The sequence below is a fragment of the Syngnathoides biaculeatus genome, chromosome 5 (genome assembly GCF_019802595.1).
Source record: "Syngnathoides biaculeatus isolate LvHL_M chromosome 5, ASM1980259v1, whole genome shotgun sequence".
NCBI classification, from domain to species: Eukaryota; Metazoa; Chordata; class Actinopteri; order Syngnathiformes; family Syngnathidae; genus Syngnathoides; species Syngnathoides biaculeatus.
This window is the reverse complement of record NC_084644.1, coordinates 13,338,124-13,355,085: the sequence shown is the minus strand read 5'-3', so window position 1 is coordinate 13,355,085 and position 16,962 is coordinate 13,338,124. Positions and strand designations below refer to the sequence as shown.

At 43.0% G+C, this 16,962-nt stretch overlaps 2 protein-coding genes across 5 annotated transcripts; both read left to right on the top strand.

Moving 5' to 3' along the window:
• The first annotated feature begins 119 nt into the window (after window positions 1-119).
• tmc4 (transmembrane channel-like 4) lies at window positions 120-10,806 on the top strand. Of its 2 annotated transcripts, none has more exons than XM_061820899.1 (16): window positions 120-522; window positions 610-826; window positions 1,282-1,433; window positions 2,195-2,344; window positions 2,443-2,528; window positions 3,535-3,680; window positions 3,803-3,950; window positions 5,056-5,214; window positions 5,614-5,771; window positions 7,249-7,369; window positions 8,343-8,440; window positions 8,517-8,700; window positions 9,625-9,755; window positions 9,876-10,031; window positions 10,477-10,555; window positions 10,653-10,806. In XM_061820899.1, the coding sequence occupies exons 1-16, from the start codon at window positions 471-473 to the stop codon at window positions 10,734-10,736; spliced, it is 2,121 nt and encodes a 706-aa protein (XP_061676883.1). In that variant the 5' UTR covers window positions 120-470; the 3' UTR covers window positions 10,737-10,806. The 2 variants fall into 2 exon arrangements, with proteins under 2 accessions (XP_061676883.1, XP_061676884.1); XM_061820900.1 differs by having other exon boundaries at window positions 9,876-10,041; window positions 10,653-10,789.
• Window positions 10,807-11,610: 804 nt separating this feature from the next.
• Window positions 11,611-15,960, top strand: leng1 (leukocyte receptor cluster (LRC) member 1). 3 transcript variants are annotated; one of them, XM_061820065.1, is made up of 5 exons: window positions 11,611-11,685; window positions 12,559-12,730; window positions 14,041-14,223; window positions 14,672-14,988; window positions 15,357-15,960. In XM_061820065.1, exons 2-5 carry the CDS (start codon window positions 12,599-12,601, stop codon window positions 15,574-15,576), a joined length of 852 nt encoding a protein of 283 aa, XP_061676049.1. In that variant the 5' UTR covers window positions 11,611-11,685; window positions 12,559-12,598; the 3' UTR covers window positions 15,577-15,960. The 3 variants fall into 3 exon arrangements, with proteins under 3 accessions (XP_061676049.1, XP_061676050.1, XP_061676051.1); XM_061820066.1 differs by having other exon boundaries at window positions 11,616-11,685; window positions 12,581-12,730; XM_061820067.1 differs by lacking the exon at window positions 11,611-11,685 and adding an exon at window positions 11,696-11,810 and having other exon boundaries at window positions 12,581-12,730.
• Window positions 15,961-16,962: the final 1,002 nt, after the last annotated feature.

Genomic DNA, 16,962 nt, shown 5'->3' with positions numbered 1-16,962 from the left:
TGTTCTAGTTGGCTTTTCCTACTTTTCTTATTTTGCCAATTGAGTTGTACAGATTAAAGAGTACATTATTAGTATTTTTTTTTAATTTAAAAAAAATCTTCCTATCCACCTGGCATTTGAACGTGAGTGTGTAGACCTTTTACATCCACTGTGTTACACAGTCACCTCCACAATGAGCATTTTTATACTTGACACAATTTTTCTTTTTTCTTTTTTTACAACATCAATTGTTCAGTAACTAGTTATTAGATAGCATGAATGGGAAGAACTGTGGCACTAGTCATAGGTTATAATGGGTTAAAGCATACAAGGAAGTATGTCCACCTACCAAGGGTATAAAGTCCATAAAGGACTGAAAGAGATTCCAGGAAATACACCGCTTCTTCAAGACAAGATCCCCTTTTTGTGTTACATTTTATTTGAACTTTTATAAGTAGTTACAGCCTTACAGGGTAAAATACGTCAGCGTAATGGACCCACACAGACAAGGATCAAGTGACCATGTGGACGACTATGCTGAGTGTGCGTCATTATTTTTGTTCCAGCACCAAAATCTGATTCTTTTGGCCTATTTCTAAACATGTCTTAAAAGCTTTCCTTCGCTTGCAGATATTTACTCCAGTGGCCAGGAGTCACTGAGATTAAGACGTCCTTCGTCTAGAGGGTCCAATCGGAACTACCCTCACTTCAATTGGAACCCGGCGGCCACGGAAGTACACAGGGAGGAGGAGGATTATGATGAAGTGGAGGGGTACAGGGAAGCGGAGCAGGAGCTTCGGGACCTCCGCACAATCCCGCTGCCCATGACGTTGAAAAGAGCTGTGAGGTCTGAAACTATAATAAATATATTTTTTTCTATGCTGTTGCCAAATAGTAAGAAATCTCACACTTGATCTTCTCATACAGAAAAGTCAACACACCCATTTTCAAATGGAATTTTTTTGTGACATGAACAAAATGCACAATTTAATTGAAAAAGAGAGGGAAGGTAAAAGAAAAACTGCAATGATGTCAGGAAAAGCCTACTTGAACTTCTGGTTTATTTTGGGTTAATCAGAGATACAGTAAATACCAAAAGCCTGGTATTTAAATGGGGTGTGTAGACTTTTTATTTCCACTCTCGTTCCATGACGGCAAAATGTAATTAGATTACATTTAACAACATTGCATTTTTATTTTTGTAATGTATTGCCAGCTGTGTTGCAGTAAATGGATGGCAAAAAACCTGCCACATTTTCTTTCTTCTACAGTATTACCGTTGTAAATGTTTCCTCTCTCCAGGCAAGTGCAGGAAATGCAGGTTCCCGTGCCCTCCTCCAGGATGTCGTCGTGGAGACAAAGGAACCGCAAAACGTTGCAGAAAATCAAAAATAATGCCACAGAGTTCCTACGTCTCTTTATGCTCTGGAGGAAATCTTTGCAACAAATCGGAGGTGCAGTATGACAACTAATTAGGTCAGTTCAAGATGTTCAGATTATTTTGAACATTTTGGGACCTACTTTTTCACATTACAAGTATTACCGCATTTCAAAAATCCTACACAGTTTGCAATAAAATCTCCGTTTCATCCCCATTAAAAGAGATATTTCACATAAATACCTCCTCTTTAAAGATTTCATAACCAATTCAAATCGCTCCTACTTTAGTTTCCACATTCAAATAATTTCTACATTCCCTCAATCACACGTTTTATCACAATTAATTTCACATTTCAGTTCAGGGCGGCATGGTGGTTCAACTGCAAAGTGTTGGCCTCACAGTTCTGAGGTCCTGGGTTCAATCCCGGGCCCCCCCTGTGTGGAGTTTGTATGTTCTCCCTGTGCCTGCGTTGCTTTTCTTCGGGCACTCCGGGCTTCCTCGCACATCCCAAAATCATGCATTAATTGAAGACTAAATAGCCCCTAGGTGTGAATGGCTAGCAACCAATTCAAGGTGTACCCTACCTCCTGCCCGTTGCCATTTGGGATAGCCTGCAGCAATCCTGCGACCCTCGTGAGGATAAGGGGCTAAGAAAATGGATGGAGGCATTTCAGTTCACCTTCAGATTTTCACCATTAACATATTTAGCATGTTGTAATTGGGTTTAGTTGTTCATTTCCACCGTCGACCAGCAGCCTTCCCAGTTAACATGGATATTTGTGAACGCGTTAGACATTTTTTGTTCACGACTTTGTGTTCCTTCATCCTCCACAGGCAACTTTGGCGGAGGTGTCCAGTCTTACTTCCTTTTCCTGCGCTTCCTGGTGGTACTAAATTTTGTGTCTTTTTTACTGATCGCTGGGTTCGTCTTCATCCCTAGCATCGTCTTCAGATCTGCGACCAGCGGCCTTGTGAACAACACTGGTAACGGACTCAAATCGATAACATGATGTGTGTGTTGTGTACACGCTGACGTTGCATGTGACTATTGTGTGTGTGTGTGTGGGGGGGGGGGTTTGCAGGGCCCGAGGAGTGCCTGAAATACGATCCCAATCCTCACATCTTGGTTGCGTTCTATACATACGTTCTTGACTTCCTTTCAGGAACGGTGAGAATGAGCTCAAATGACCTAACACAACTTGCTTAAATTAGAACTGCTTTAGTCTAAGAGATTTATTGGTGACTTCGTTTATTATTATTATTATAATCACATTGACTGAGTAAAGTTTGTGAAGTGGCAGATTACCTTTTTTTTTTTTTTTTTTGCCTGATAATTCTCATGCAATTGCTGCAGACAAATTTATTACAGCATTATTAATCAAAAGCCCTTTGCAGTGGCGGATCATCATTCGGGTCCCACAAGGCAATTGCCCGGAGCGCTGAGATTTCCAGGGGCCCCTAAATGTCTCATAAAAATGTAGTGATAAAGTTCTCTTCACGGTCACTGATGGTGTAGTTGTACACACGCCTGACTTTGGTGCGGGCAGCGTGGGATCGATTCCTGCTCAGTGATGGTGTGCCCTGCGACTGACTGTCGACCAGTTTGGTGTGTAGTCTGCCTTTCAATATTTGCTGGGAAAGGCTCCAGTTTGGTGGTTTAGATTTAAAAAAAAAAACAACAACAGTATTTTCCTTTCACCTTCTCCTCTCCTCTGCGCCACAGGGCTAAGTCTGCTTCATGCCAACGAATTAACCGTGCCAACGAATTAACTTTAACGGCAGTGAAAAGGATCAAGCTAAGTTAAGCATTTTGATGTCTGTGCTCGTAAATTAAGACTAAAACGATAACAATTGCTTTAAACCTGAAAACACTTTTTTAAAACTGTTTTAATAAGACGTTTGGGGCACCCAGGAAATCTGTATTTGCCTAATGGTACAGTCCTCCCCTGGTCCAAATAACCATCCGCCTGTTCCCATTCACCAAACAGAATACTGTAATAGCTTTGTGTTCCACTTGTATTTTGATGCATTTACTTTTGCCACTTGTATGAAAGTGCACTGATATAAAATGTCTCCCTTGCTTCAATAAAGGCTGGGCAAACTAAGATCTAACAAATTATGTAGTGACTCTATGCTTTTTCACCCCCACCCCCCTCCGCCCCCACTTTATTCAGGGTTTCATGGAGTATTCATACATGTTTTATGGCTACTACAGCAACATGCTGGTGGGTGACAACAACTTCTCCTACAACCTCCCGCTGGCCTACATGTCCACCGCCGTTTTCTACTTTGCATTTTGCCTCATCTGCATCATGGCCCGGTCGGTCTGAGCGAATGTTCTTTGTGCGTTATATTTGTCACACGTGTGTTCATTTGACCACACAAACAAATAGATCTGTCCTCAGTGCACCTTTGAACTCTTCCCCGACCGCTCTCGCGCAGGATGGGGATGGCGGCTCGAGTCGCCGTGGCAACGGGAGGCAGCGCAGTGGGAGACTACAGCTTGATTGTGTTCACGGGCTGGGACTACGGTTGCCTGGGAGACCAAGCGACCAAGCTGAAGCAGAAGAACATCCATTACCAGCTACAGGTCAGAGCGGGACACTCACACCACCATTTTAGTTTGTAATATTTCTATACTGTAGTGCTTTGTGATGCGAGTGACCAGACCTCCAAGTTTTTCGAGGTACAAGCTGTTGTTCGGCTGATTTTTTTTTTTTTCGTTCGCCTCCCCCTGTTCTTGCCGAGCCTACTCCAGCTGACTTCAGGCAAAAGGCGGACTACACCCTAAACTGGTCACCAGTCAGTCACAGGGCACACATAGATAATCATTCACACTCACGATCATACCATCAATGAGTGGGAATTGAACCCACGTACCCGTACTAACATCAGGCGAGAGTACCACGACACCATCATTAAATGGGATGCAAATCCTCCTTTCTTCTTGACCTGCGACAAAGAAAAAAAATGTCAATGCAAAATACATTTTTATGCATATATGTTATGATGGCGGCGTGGTGGAGCCTCTGTAAAGTGTTGGCCTCACAGTTCTGAGGTCGAAGGTTCGATCCCGGACCCGCCTGTGTGGAGTTTGCATATTCTCCCCGTGCCTGCGTGGGTTTTCTCCAGGCACTCCGGTTTCCTCCCACATCCCAAAAACATGCAACATTAATTAGACACTCGAAATTGCCCCTAGGTGTGATTGTGAGTGAGAGTGTTGTCTGTTTCCATGTGCCCTGCGATTGGCTGTAAACCACATTAGGGTGTACCCTGCCTCCTCCCCGCTGACAGCTGGGATAGGCTGCAACACTCCCGCAACCCTCGAGAGGATAAGTGGCTAAGAAAATGGAAAAGAAAATGGATATATTCTATGATACGGTGGGATGATCGATAGAATAGTAGAATATTCCCTGCCACAGCCCTAAAAGTAATGTTAAAAAAAAAACACATACACGTTGTTCCTTCCTTATAATCTTTTTGCAAATAAGTCTGTAGAAACATCAAGAAAATAGCTTACAGCATTTGACTTTGACTGACCACCCCCCCGACCCCCTGCCCCTGTCCATTTGTAACCAAATTATGATGAACAACCCCATTTTGTCAAGCAGTTGTTGTTCATTTCAAATAGCTTATACATAAATGATGTGTTGCGCTACCTGCACGTGCCTCCTCACTGTTTATGCTCCTCTCAGGTGGATCTGGAGGAGGAACTTAGGAAGAAGAAGACAGCCGCTCTGAACACGTGTCAAAAGATAATCATGAATTCCCTCCGCATCATCATGGGTTTTGTCGCTTTTGGGCTCATCACGGCCGCCTGTTTTGGCATTTTTGTGGCCACCGTTTTCAGTCAGGTGACAACCACTCGTGACACACACACACACACACAGGAAATATTTATTAGACATACAGAGCAGTTTATAATTAATATGGATTTTTTTTTTCATGTCCAATGCCGATTCTGATATTTAGCAGAATAAAATTCAGGTAACCGAGTCATTGGTTGATTAATTGATATTAAAAAATGCATAATGAATAACATTACTTATTTTTTTGGTCCCTTAATGCTTAAAACAATACAGATATGAAATACAGTGAGAAAATTTCCCTGTTTAACAGCACTTTGTCCTTTTATCCAACAGAGGAAAAAGAATACATAATTATCTTTTTCTTATGTTGTAATGTGTAACATCAAAACTATTACACCTATTACAAAGTATAATTGTTATTTTGTCACTTTCTCCACCCTACAGGAAAGGAGTGGCCAGAATGGGATTCTGGGTTTGATTTTTGAGTATCTGCCCTCCATGGTGATCACCGCTGGCAACTTTCTGGTGCCTTTGCTCTGCGACCAGATCGCCCTGGTGGAGCGATACCCACCCAGCACCACCGTCATACTGGCCCTGCTGAGGTTCGATCACCATACGGTATATGTGAGGTTGAATTTTTCAAGTGGAGGAAAAGTTACAAGACAAAAGAGTTATAACCGGTTATAACCAGCTGTCAGACAGTGACTCTTTGCCTACCCGGTTCTATTGCACAGGCAGTAATTTACATTTTTTTATGTGCCTGTGCCGTGTGTGCTATATCAAGACTATGTGTAACGTTTAAGGCCGTGTGGAGGGACTCAAAACAATCCCTCTTAAAGCTGTGTGTTGGCATAGCAACCAGACACCCGAGTATGTGGTATTGCGGGTTTTGAAGTCGTCGGTGTAACCTTAGCAGACACAAACATCACAAAAGGAAAAGAAATGCAATGAATACAAGAATACGTAATTATGGCTGTGGTAATGGTAAATCCTCTTTACAGTTTTCAATGGAGTATTTATGAAATATCCTCGTTTTGCACAGATTAAGGTTCATGTACTCGTACTCTCTAATACCCACTAGTAAGACAATTCGCAGCACTAATAGAACAACTATTTGTTACTACAGTCGTAACTTTTTTTCTCTACTACTGTACTACATTTCTTCACGCTACTATGGAAACTCTGGCGTTTAAGTAGTAACTACATAACACCTAACTAGTAACTGTTATTAGTGAGATAAAATTGTGCACTGGATGACATTTGTGAACTACTAGTGCTGCTAACAAAAGAATAGATGTTAACTAGTAGAATTTTACAGCGTAAATAATAGTACTAGTAGAACACTTGTTTTTTTTTTTTTTATCTAGTGTGTAATTTTGCCTCATTCGTAAGATGTAGTAGTTGTCCTGGTACGGAGGACAACGAATATGCTGGTACCGTACTTTATAGAAAGCTGTTTAAGCATTTAGTTGATACCCTTGATATCCAGTATAAGGTCCATGTACTAGTACATCCTCACTAGTAAGACAAGTCAATGCACTAGTAGAACACTAGTTGAACAAATGTGTCTTAGCCACTAATAGCTTTATTTCTACCACTGCCTTCCACTATTGTGTGGCATTTTTGCACACTACTAGGACAACTTTGGAATACCACTAGAACAACTACGTGTCACTTGATTTTAGTAAAACAATTTGAGCATTTATTTCTATGTTCTTGATATCCACTTTAAGGTCCTTGGACTAGTATGCTAATTTGTCATCACTAGTGAGACGATTCACTCCACTCGTAGAATGACTTACTTGTAATGTTTCATTACTGTATGATGGTTTCAGAATTTATTCTATCTAGCACCGGTACTAGTAGAGCGCAGATGTGAACTACTTTTGACTCATGAGTAACATTTACTTCTCATTCTACTAGTGCGCTTACAAGCGAGGACAAAGAGTGTACTAGTATATGGGATGTATTAAACTGTATAACTAGGATATGGAATAAATGCAGAAACAAGTTTGCATGATTTGCATTCACTGTATGACTCACTGAACTCTCGAATATAAATGAACGTGTTGCGTTCAGGGCGGTGTTCCTTCGCCTTGTGAGCTTGGGAGTGCTGCTGTTCACGCTGTGGAGTCAGATCACATGTCAGAGGGACATGGAGAAGTGTAGCCTGTGCCAGTACAACCACGAGGAGTACCCAGTAAGCGTACCAAAACGACACGGCACAACAATTTAAAGACACAGGGACTAAAACCTGTTGAACTATCCATCCATTTTCTTCACCGCTTATCCTCACGAAGGTCGCAGGGAGTGCTGCAGCCTATCCCAGATATCAATGGGCAAGAGGCGGGGTACACCCTGAACTGGTTGCCAGCCAATTGCAGGGCACACAGAGACAAACAGTCGCACTTACAATCACACCTAGGGACAATTTAGAGTGTCCAATTAATGTTGCATGTTTTTGGAATGTGGGAGGAAACCGGAGTCCCCGGAGAAAACCCACGCAAGCACAGGGGGAACGTGCAAACTCCACAGAGGCGGGGCTGGGATTGAACCTGCTTCCTCAGAACTGTGAGGCCAGCTCTTTACAGCTGCTCTACCGTGCCGCCCCTGTTGAACTATTCGGCAGAATATTCAAGCACAATCATTTGTGCACCAAAGTCTAGTTTTGTAGTTTTACTGATAGGCTCCTCACAACTGCCTCATTGGACAATGATAGATATACTCAAAAAGCGAGCTGTCATTACTTCCTTAACATCGATAACGTCCTTCCCCCAATAAAATCCTTGAAGGGCCCCTTTAAATGTCTCCACAAGGGGGCGCAAATCCCCCACGGTAACGTTTTCCATGTCTTGATGCCATGACATCCAGAAATGTCACCTTGTGCAGGCTGCACATGTTGCACATACCAGAAACCAGAACTGCAAGTAAAGTCTATTTTTCTGTTGTTAGTATTTACTACTAGAGCATTTTGTGCTACTCATTTCACAGCATTGGTAAAAATATAGGAACACGTTTTGCGTAAAACAACCTGAGCCAATGCTAGCTAGCTCTGTGTTTTACTTAAATACAGGAGTTGAATTAATACTTCTACTTTTACCAAACATTTTGTAACTGTGTTGAGATGTCATGATTGTCGGATGTATTTACTTCTTTGGTCGTGTTTGCGTCAGTGCTGGGAAACTCGAGTGGGGCAAGAAATGTACAAGCTGAGTCTCTTCGACCTCATCGTCACCGTCGCCGCGCTCGCGTTGGTGGAGTTTCCGCGGAGGTGCACTTACACAATAACAAATGATCCATATCGCACATTTACGTTTTAGTACAAGTCTTGTGGTTGTGGTTGGCAGGATACTGGTGGACAACTGGTCCAACAAGGTGGCCCAGTGGTTTGGTCGGCAGGAGTTTGTGGTGTCTGCCAACGTGCTGGGCTTGGTGTACGGTCAGACGGTGGTCTGGGTGGGGGCTCTCTTCTGCCCCCTGCTGCCCGTCATCAACGCAGTCAAGTTCATCATCCTCTTCTACTGCAAGAAGGTAACCGTGACAACGTATTCGACGCTCTGCTTCACTTGTCTGGGAAGTCCATGTACTAGTATGTTCTTTCTCCTTAGTAGGACAACTTTGACATACTAGTAGGACAATGTTAATGTTAGTAGTGAGACAAAGTGGTTCACTAGTTGACATCTGTGTGCGACTAGTACTGCTTTTGAACCACTAGAATTTTACACAGCCTCTGGTACTATTAGTAGCACACAGTTGTCAACTGGTGCAACTAGTTCCCTCATTTTGAGCATGTCCAAAGTTGTCCTACTAGCTTTCCATAGATCTCTTTGATTCCCCTAATGTCCATCTTCAGATCCATGTACTATTACACTCTTTTTCCTCGCTAGAAAGACATTTCAGTGGACTAGAACATTTATTCAATCTGCTGCTACTTGAGTGTGCTGAATTAGGAATGAAAACTCATCGGCTAGAAATAAATTAATAAAAATAATAATTCATTTTTCCTTCATGTCCATCTGAAGTTCCATACACTGTTACGCTCTTTCTCCTCATTCGTAAGATAATTCAGTGCACTAGTAGAATGACTGTTTAGTAGTGTAGTTCTACCCCCTCCCCCATACTAGATGACATTTTTGCACACGACTAAAACAACTATGCATACTAATAGGACAATTACATGTTACTAGTGAGGGAAAATTGTGCACTAGTTGCTCTGTGTGGTACTTGAACCACTGTTAATTGCAGCAATTTCTTCACAAGTAGTACTAGTAACACCGATTTGTCAATTAGGGCGCAGTTTTACCTCACTGATAGCATGTAGTTGTGTGCTAAGTGTCTGCTAAAGTTATCCTGACATTGCGGACCAAGAGGGTACTAATACACGGGCGTGGATATCAAGGATGTTGACAATCCTACTTGCCATAACTCCCAAGTGGCTGCTTGGCGTCCCCTCAGGTCACACTCTTCTACAACTGTCGACCGGCGCTAAAGACCTTCCGCTCCACCGCCTCCACCCTGGTCTTCCTGGTGGTGCTGCTCTTCGGGTGGGCCATGTCCACTCTGGTTCTGATCTACAGTGTAGCTGAGTGAGTAGTACCTCGGTTACTGTGCTTCATTATGTCCTGCTGTACTCGTATGTTCAAGGAGGAGTTTCTCACGTGGGAATGGATGTTGTTCAAGAGCCACGTTTCGTCCTTCCCGTACAGGATTCGCCCATCAGTGGGCTGCGGGCCCTTCCGCTTCTTCCCCTACATGTGGGCCATCGTCCCGACGTCTTTCGACCGTCTCTCGGAAGTCACCCAGGAGTTTCTGTTCTTTGTTGGATCCCAGGCTTTCTCCATCCCTCTGTTTGCCTTGTCTTGGTCAGTCGAGGTGGATGTGACACGCACACGACAGCCACAACATTAGGAACAATCTAACGAGCAACTTTTCCACATTAGCCAAATTTATTGTGAGCTAACTGTATATTGAAAACTCCACGTTTAAAGAGATTAATTAATAAGAACATTTTTGAGGCTCTTGTGTATACAGTATTATCTCGTTGTAACCTCACAGTTAGGAGATGAGTGAGTTTTTTATCTGAGTACTCAAACCTTTTCCCCCATCCCCAGAAAACACACGTTAAGTGTATTAAAGACTTGTCCGTGGTTATAAATGTGAATCCGGGTTAGGGCCCAGCTGACCCGCACCCTACTGAGGAAAAGCGCTGTCGTGAACGATTAATGTATTTTCCAGGTGTACCTAATGTTGTGGCCATTCAGTTCCTCCATCACTTCCATGCTAAGTGATTTGTTTTCTCCCCCACAGCATCGTGATGTGTTACTTCATCGCTCTGGCTGCTGTTTACGGTAAAAGCATTACTTTGCTCAGAGCTCAGCTCAAACAGGTACGCATTTCTCTTACTGATTATTTTTTTCCATTTTTGTCTCTTGTTGTTATTGGTCTGCGCATGGACTTTTTTTCTCTCTCTCTCTCTCTTACAGGAGGGTCGCGACAAGCAGTTCTTGGTCAGGCAGATTGAGAACCTGAGTCGTCAGCTTCAGATACCAACAAGAGACTTTGCGTGACAACCCTTTCCCCATTACAGACTCTTTTATTGCTGATGTCGCTATTTAAAAACGGTCTTATTATTTTTACTTCATATATATATATATATATATATATATATATATATATATACACACACTACTGGTGGCACGGTGGATCAGTTGGAAAGCGTTGGCCTCGCAGTTCTGAGGACCCGGGTGTGATCCCGGCCTTGCCTTTGTGGCGTTTGTATGTTCTCCCCGTGCCTGCGTGGGTTTCCTCCGGGCACTCTGGTTCCCACATCCCAAAAACATGCAACATTAATTAGAGAATCTAAATTGCCCCTAGGTGTGATTGTGAGTGCGGCTGTTTTTCTCGATGTGCCCTGCGATTGTCTGGCAACCAATTCAGAGTGTACCCCGCCTACTGCCTGTGGACAGTTGGGATAGGCTCCAGCACTAGTATTCCCCGCGACCCTTGTGAGGATAAGCGGCTGAGAAAATGGATGCATGGATATCTACGACTATAGCAGTTAGATTTGACTGTGGGAGGATGCAAGAATATCTGGAAAAAATACATTCAATTACGCGGAGAACAAGCAAACTCCACACAAGGAGGCCGCAGCAGAGATTTGGACCGTGAACCTCAGAACTGCAGAGCAGATGTACTCACCACTCTATCGCCGTGCTGCGAAAAGATTCAAACAAATTCACTTGTTTTACTTTGCAAAGCACAATGGGAACAAAAAGCATGTTGTATAAATGTAGATAAATGAAAGGAATTTATGATATTTTACGTTTACATTATTTGGGTACCTGTAATGTACTGTACTGTGCTGTACTGTAGGACTTTCTTTGTTGATACTAATAAATTCTTCGATTAATACCGCCATCTTGTGTCCAAACGGAGTTATTGCGAGTGGGGACCTTTAATGTTTACTTCCGATTGTGATCTTCCGGTGGCTAGCTAGCAAAAGCAAAGAGTCTCCAAGTAAGTTGATTCAATCTATTTCATCTTATTTAAACGGGTACTACAGTATATCGTGTCCGTGGGTGTTTAGTAGTTGCTCAATTCTGAGAACGAGTTAATATCGAATAGCATGAAGAAGCTAGCTTGTAAGCTATGGAAAACGTTTATTCGATCTCCTTAATAATCAAGTCTAGAAAAATCCATGTGCAAGTATACTTTTTGTCTACTTCTACGAGATGTCTTATACTCACTAATACATAAATTTAGCACACTAGGTAAATGACTTTCTTACTAGTAAGGCACACTAATAAAACAAATTTGGCATAATTAATGGGACATCTAGATGCTTGAATACATAACAGCACTAGTTGACACCAGCGCGCTACTAGTAATACTAGTGAAAGGATCGATTTTCAACTAGTCAAATTTTATTTGATGAGTAGCATGCTGTTGTCAACTTTTGAGAACAAAGAGTATACTAGTACATGGGCCTTAGCCTGGATGTCAAGAATAGCAAATACATGCTCAAATGGTTTTCCCTAAAGCTGTTTTACCACTAAGCGCTTATTTCCATTGCAAAAATGCCACTTTTGGCCGAGTAGTACACATTTATACCCTACTAGTACACTATTGTGCTGCACAATCACTGACATTATCCTACGAGTGTGCAGAGTTGTTATACAGTGGTGGAACGCAGAAGTGGCAAGATAAAGTTACTAGTAAGACAGTCATTCTACTAGTATCCCCTCTTCTTTCCACCATTGGGCTGAATTGTTTTCCATCATATGCGACTACACAAAACCAAAGTATTTGTTGTAGTTTTTCTATCATTAAGTGTTGACATATTTGTGAATATGTGTTGAAATTGAGTGTTTTACTCTTGATTTCCACCAGAGTTTCTGTTCAATCTCACTAGGAGCCTCCTGGGTTAACCATGAACATTCTCCCCAAGAAGAGCTGGCACGTCCGCAACAAGGACAACGTCGCCCGGGTGAGGAGAGATGAAGCTCAGGCAGCCGAGGAGGAGCGAGAGGCCAAGCGGAGAGTGGAGCGCGCAGAGCAAGAGGTGACTTTTGTTGCCTTACACTAGTTGTGGGCACGGAAAACATTCAGGCCTCCTTCATTTTTTTCACTCTTTGTTTTATTGCAGGCATTTGCTAAAATCATTTAAGTTCATTCTCCCAATCATTAATGTACACAAGACACCTATTATTGACAGAAACTCAATTGTTGAACAATTTTAAGTTTTTGCAAACTTACAATGAAAATGTCAACGAACTTTTGTTCTTTTTACTCCACAAAAAAATCATTGCTAAATATACATTTATAATTAATAATATAAATTGTAGATATGATAGCTCGCTTCCAAATTTATTTGATTTTTTTTTTTTTTTAATTCACAATCATATCCCTGTTTTTTTTCTCGGTGTAATACTGAATTATTGCTTGCAAAATATTCTTTTGCAGTGCACGCTGACAATTGAATTATGCTCCCAAACAGTTTGATAGTGAACGTTATTTTGTTCCCTGTATTTAAAATACAAAAACTATCTTTTTGTGCATTGTATTCTGTGTATTCTCAGCCATGATGGTTACTAATTGATTAATTGATATATTACATTGACTGATTGAATTAAAACATTCAAAGGCATAACTTTTGCTACGTCAGCGTTTGGGTGTGCTCACTCAGGTACTTTCCAATGTGATGGTGAAATTTTGTAAGGAATTTATAAAACTGACAGCAGTGATGTATTCCATTGATGGATGAACTTGCTCTGGGTTCGATTAGTTTACAAGTGTCGGCTTGTCTCTTTTGACCCACAACAAAGTACCAATGCCGATTTCTAACTTGCATTTGCGTATAATTCTACAAATATAATTCTGGTTTCTTTCAAGTGACTTGTGCGGAATGTGACGCATGAGGTAGTCCATCTTCGATTCGATCCACTTTTCCTTCCGAAAACTCGGTTTCTACTTTGGCTTCGTAGCACATTTTTCAGACCGGAGCATTCTCCCTCAAAAAGAGAAAATTGAATCCATTTTCACCGCTTTTCCTTCTATTTGCACATACTCCGACAGTCATTGCATCTTAAATCAGAGCATTTATTTTTTATTTTTTTCACTTTCATGAAGGTAAACAATGAGTAGCCTATCTTTCGCTCTACGATGCCCAGACCGCTTTGCTAACTTATCACCGGTGCTGTCCAAAGCTTTGTGGAGGGCTGAGCCAAGAAAGAGTCCACTTTGGTGGGGCTCCAGGATCATTTGACCTCCGGGTCTCGGGTGTTTTGTTTCGCTTGGCAGAGCTCTGCGCTCTGCTAAGTGCTCTTGGTCTTCCCTACGATTACACAACGTGTCCCGTGTCGCGCGCCTCAGGCACGGACCGAGTTTCTGCGACGGAAAGCCCGAGCCGCTGTCCAGTCGGAAGGAGGAGGAAACCTCGAGGTTAACAATGATGATCAAACTGGAGCCTCGGAACATCTCAACCTCTTTCCCGTTGAGGAGTCTGTGGAGAAGAAGGACAATGAGGAGTATCTCAAGGAAAAGAAAGAGGAGAAGGTACAGTGACTGTACTACATGCTTTTTTCACATTGTCTATGTTGTGCTTGTACATGAAATTATTTTATTACAAAAAGGGTCAAAGTGAATCCCTTCAATGGGCAAACGGCAGCCACTAACCTTAGTAAGCGGACAAAAATATTACATGTACCTGTTTAACGAAAGGATGGAAAATGTTTTTTTTTTCGTCTAATTCTTCAGTTAATCAGAAAATAATTATCAACCGATTAATCGATCATTAAAATTGTTGCTTGCAGTCCAGACAGACTCCAAATGGACTGAAATTATTTCTGTAGCACCTGTTGCGTTAACTATCAAAATCAATTTTCATCCAATTAATTGATGGGATCATGGGGAGAATAAATTCTAGCTTCAGCCATAGTCAAGATGTTATAAGCGTGCGTTGACCGCCCCTCCTCACGGCCGCCGGCATTCTCTCGACTTCCAGGAGAAACAGGAGCGTGCCATCGGCTTGCTGGTTTCACTGGGGCCGCAGCCGGGGACCGAGGTCACGCCGTGGTACATGAAAACGGGCCAGGAGAAGGAAGAGGAGAGGAAGGAGAAGGAGAAGAGGAGCGAGGCGAGGGGTGACAAAAGGAAGGAGTTGAGCGAGGAGGAGCGGGAGAAGAAGGACCGTCGGCTGAAGGACAGTTTGGACCCGTTGAAGGAGATGAAGAAAGCTTTGGGCGGGGCCGGCACCGAGATGCACAAGAGCAAGAAGAGAGAGAAGAGAGACAAAGTGGAAAAGAGGAGCACTGGGGGAAGGTAAGAAGGCTGCTTACTGCCAACCGGTGGGAGCAAAGTACAAAAATGTGATTATACTACATAAGTACATTTTTCAGGTGTTGGTAATTTACTTGAGAATTGATTTTTCTGACATTGCGAGTTTACAGTGCAGAATATGCACAAACGTAATTTGATTATTACTGGTTTGGCCTCGAAAATGATCATAGGATAATTAGTCTACTTTCTTGGAGGATGTCAGAAATCAATCTATGCTGAGTCTTCCTTGAGATTTGTAGTTTTACTTGTACCTAAATACAGATTGTGAGAACTTTTTCCAACTCTGCTATGCGCTATTTGAACGAATTTGGGCCCAATCGACAAGCGGCTCACTCCTCTTACCTTCTCAGCTCCATCGAGAGACTTCGAGCGGAGCGTCTGCAGCGCGAGGCGGAGGAGCGGCGGCGGGCCCTGGCGCTGCTGGCCCAGCGAAACGGCAAGGACAAGGAGTCGGGCGGGGAGCTGAACGAGCGCGAGCGGCCCTACAACAGCGCCTACTTCCCGGAGTTGGCCCGCAAGCGGCAACGACGCGACAGGGACAGCTGGAGGGACGAGATTTTAAAATTGTGAACTGTTGGCTTTGACCCAGAACAAAGACGAGAGGGAATCAACGCGACGTATTTACGTATTCTGTAAATATTTTGTTTAGGACTGAGAAGTGTCAGAATCTTTTGAAAATTGAACTTCATTTCAGGAGGCAAGGTACCACTGTATGTTGTTCAACTTATTTATGTAATATTGCAGTGCAGTTGTACACCAGTGCTAAACTACGACCTATAATCACAAATATACCGTACTGTTTAAGTAATACCTCTCAAAAGTTGGCATTAATAACTTTGTAAAGGTAGTGCTGTGAGTGTTTCTTTCTCTGGACTTAAAGGGGAAATCCACTGGTTTTCATGAACAGTGTATCCAAGGTCATGTAATATGTACTGTATCTTGAAAATGTGATGTTAAATCCTCTCTCATTTTTTAGTGTTTTGAGAAGATTTTTTTATTGACAATTGCATATTTTCAAGGGTGCTGCCATTTTCGCGAGTCAAATGACCTGCGTGCGCGGATGTGACGTGTACCGTGCCGCAACAAAGGCTTGATTACGTGGGAGGCCATTTATGCCCAGCGCTGATTTCTCTGATTTATCCTCATCTGATGAAGAAATTGCGGTATCGGTTCATTAGGAAGACTGAGGAATACTTCCAAACAGATTTGAACCCGTGGCTGTAAATGTTGAGTATTCGGATGGTTCTTCGGGTGCGATGACACGGAGTTTGACTACTCGGAGGCCTACGCGTGGGACATAAGTGCCTAAACAAAGGCCCCCGGCTACCGGCCCGGAACTGGTTCTTCTGACGGTAATGACGCAGAGTCGAGCGAGCTCCGGCGGAGGTTCCAGGCGCCGGAGGCCGTTAGCCCCGGATGCCGACGCTAGACTAAAGGCCTCTGCCGCCTGGAAGCTCAGCTCGCGGCCCACCGCCGGAGTTCACTCGTCAGACCCCGCTTCATTCCCGTCCGAAGAACCATCCGCAGCTGCCAGCCCAGAGTTCCGGGGGCCTTTGTTTACGCACTTATGTCCCGCACGTATGCCTCTGAGTAGTCAGACTCCGCGTCATTCCGCCCGAAGAACCATCCGAATATTCAACATTAATTACAGTCACAGGTTCAAATCTGCATGGAAGTGTATTCCTCCGTCTTCCCGATCAACCGGTACTGCTATTTCTTCATCAGATGAGGATAAATCAGAGAAATCAGCGCTGGGCATAAATGGTGTCCCATGTAATCGAACCTTTGTTGCGGCACGGTACACGTCACAACCGCGCACGTAGGTCATGTGACTCACAAAAATGGCAGCGCCCTTGAAAATTCATAATTGTCAATAAAAAAACTTCTCAAAACACTATTAAATGAGAGAAGATTTAACATCACATTGTGAAAATAGGGTACATATTACATGACCTC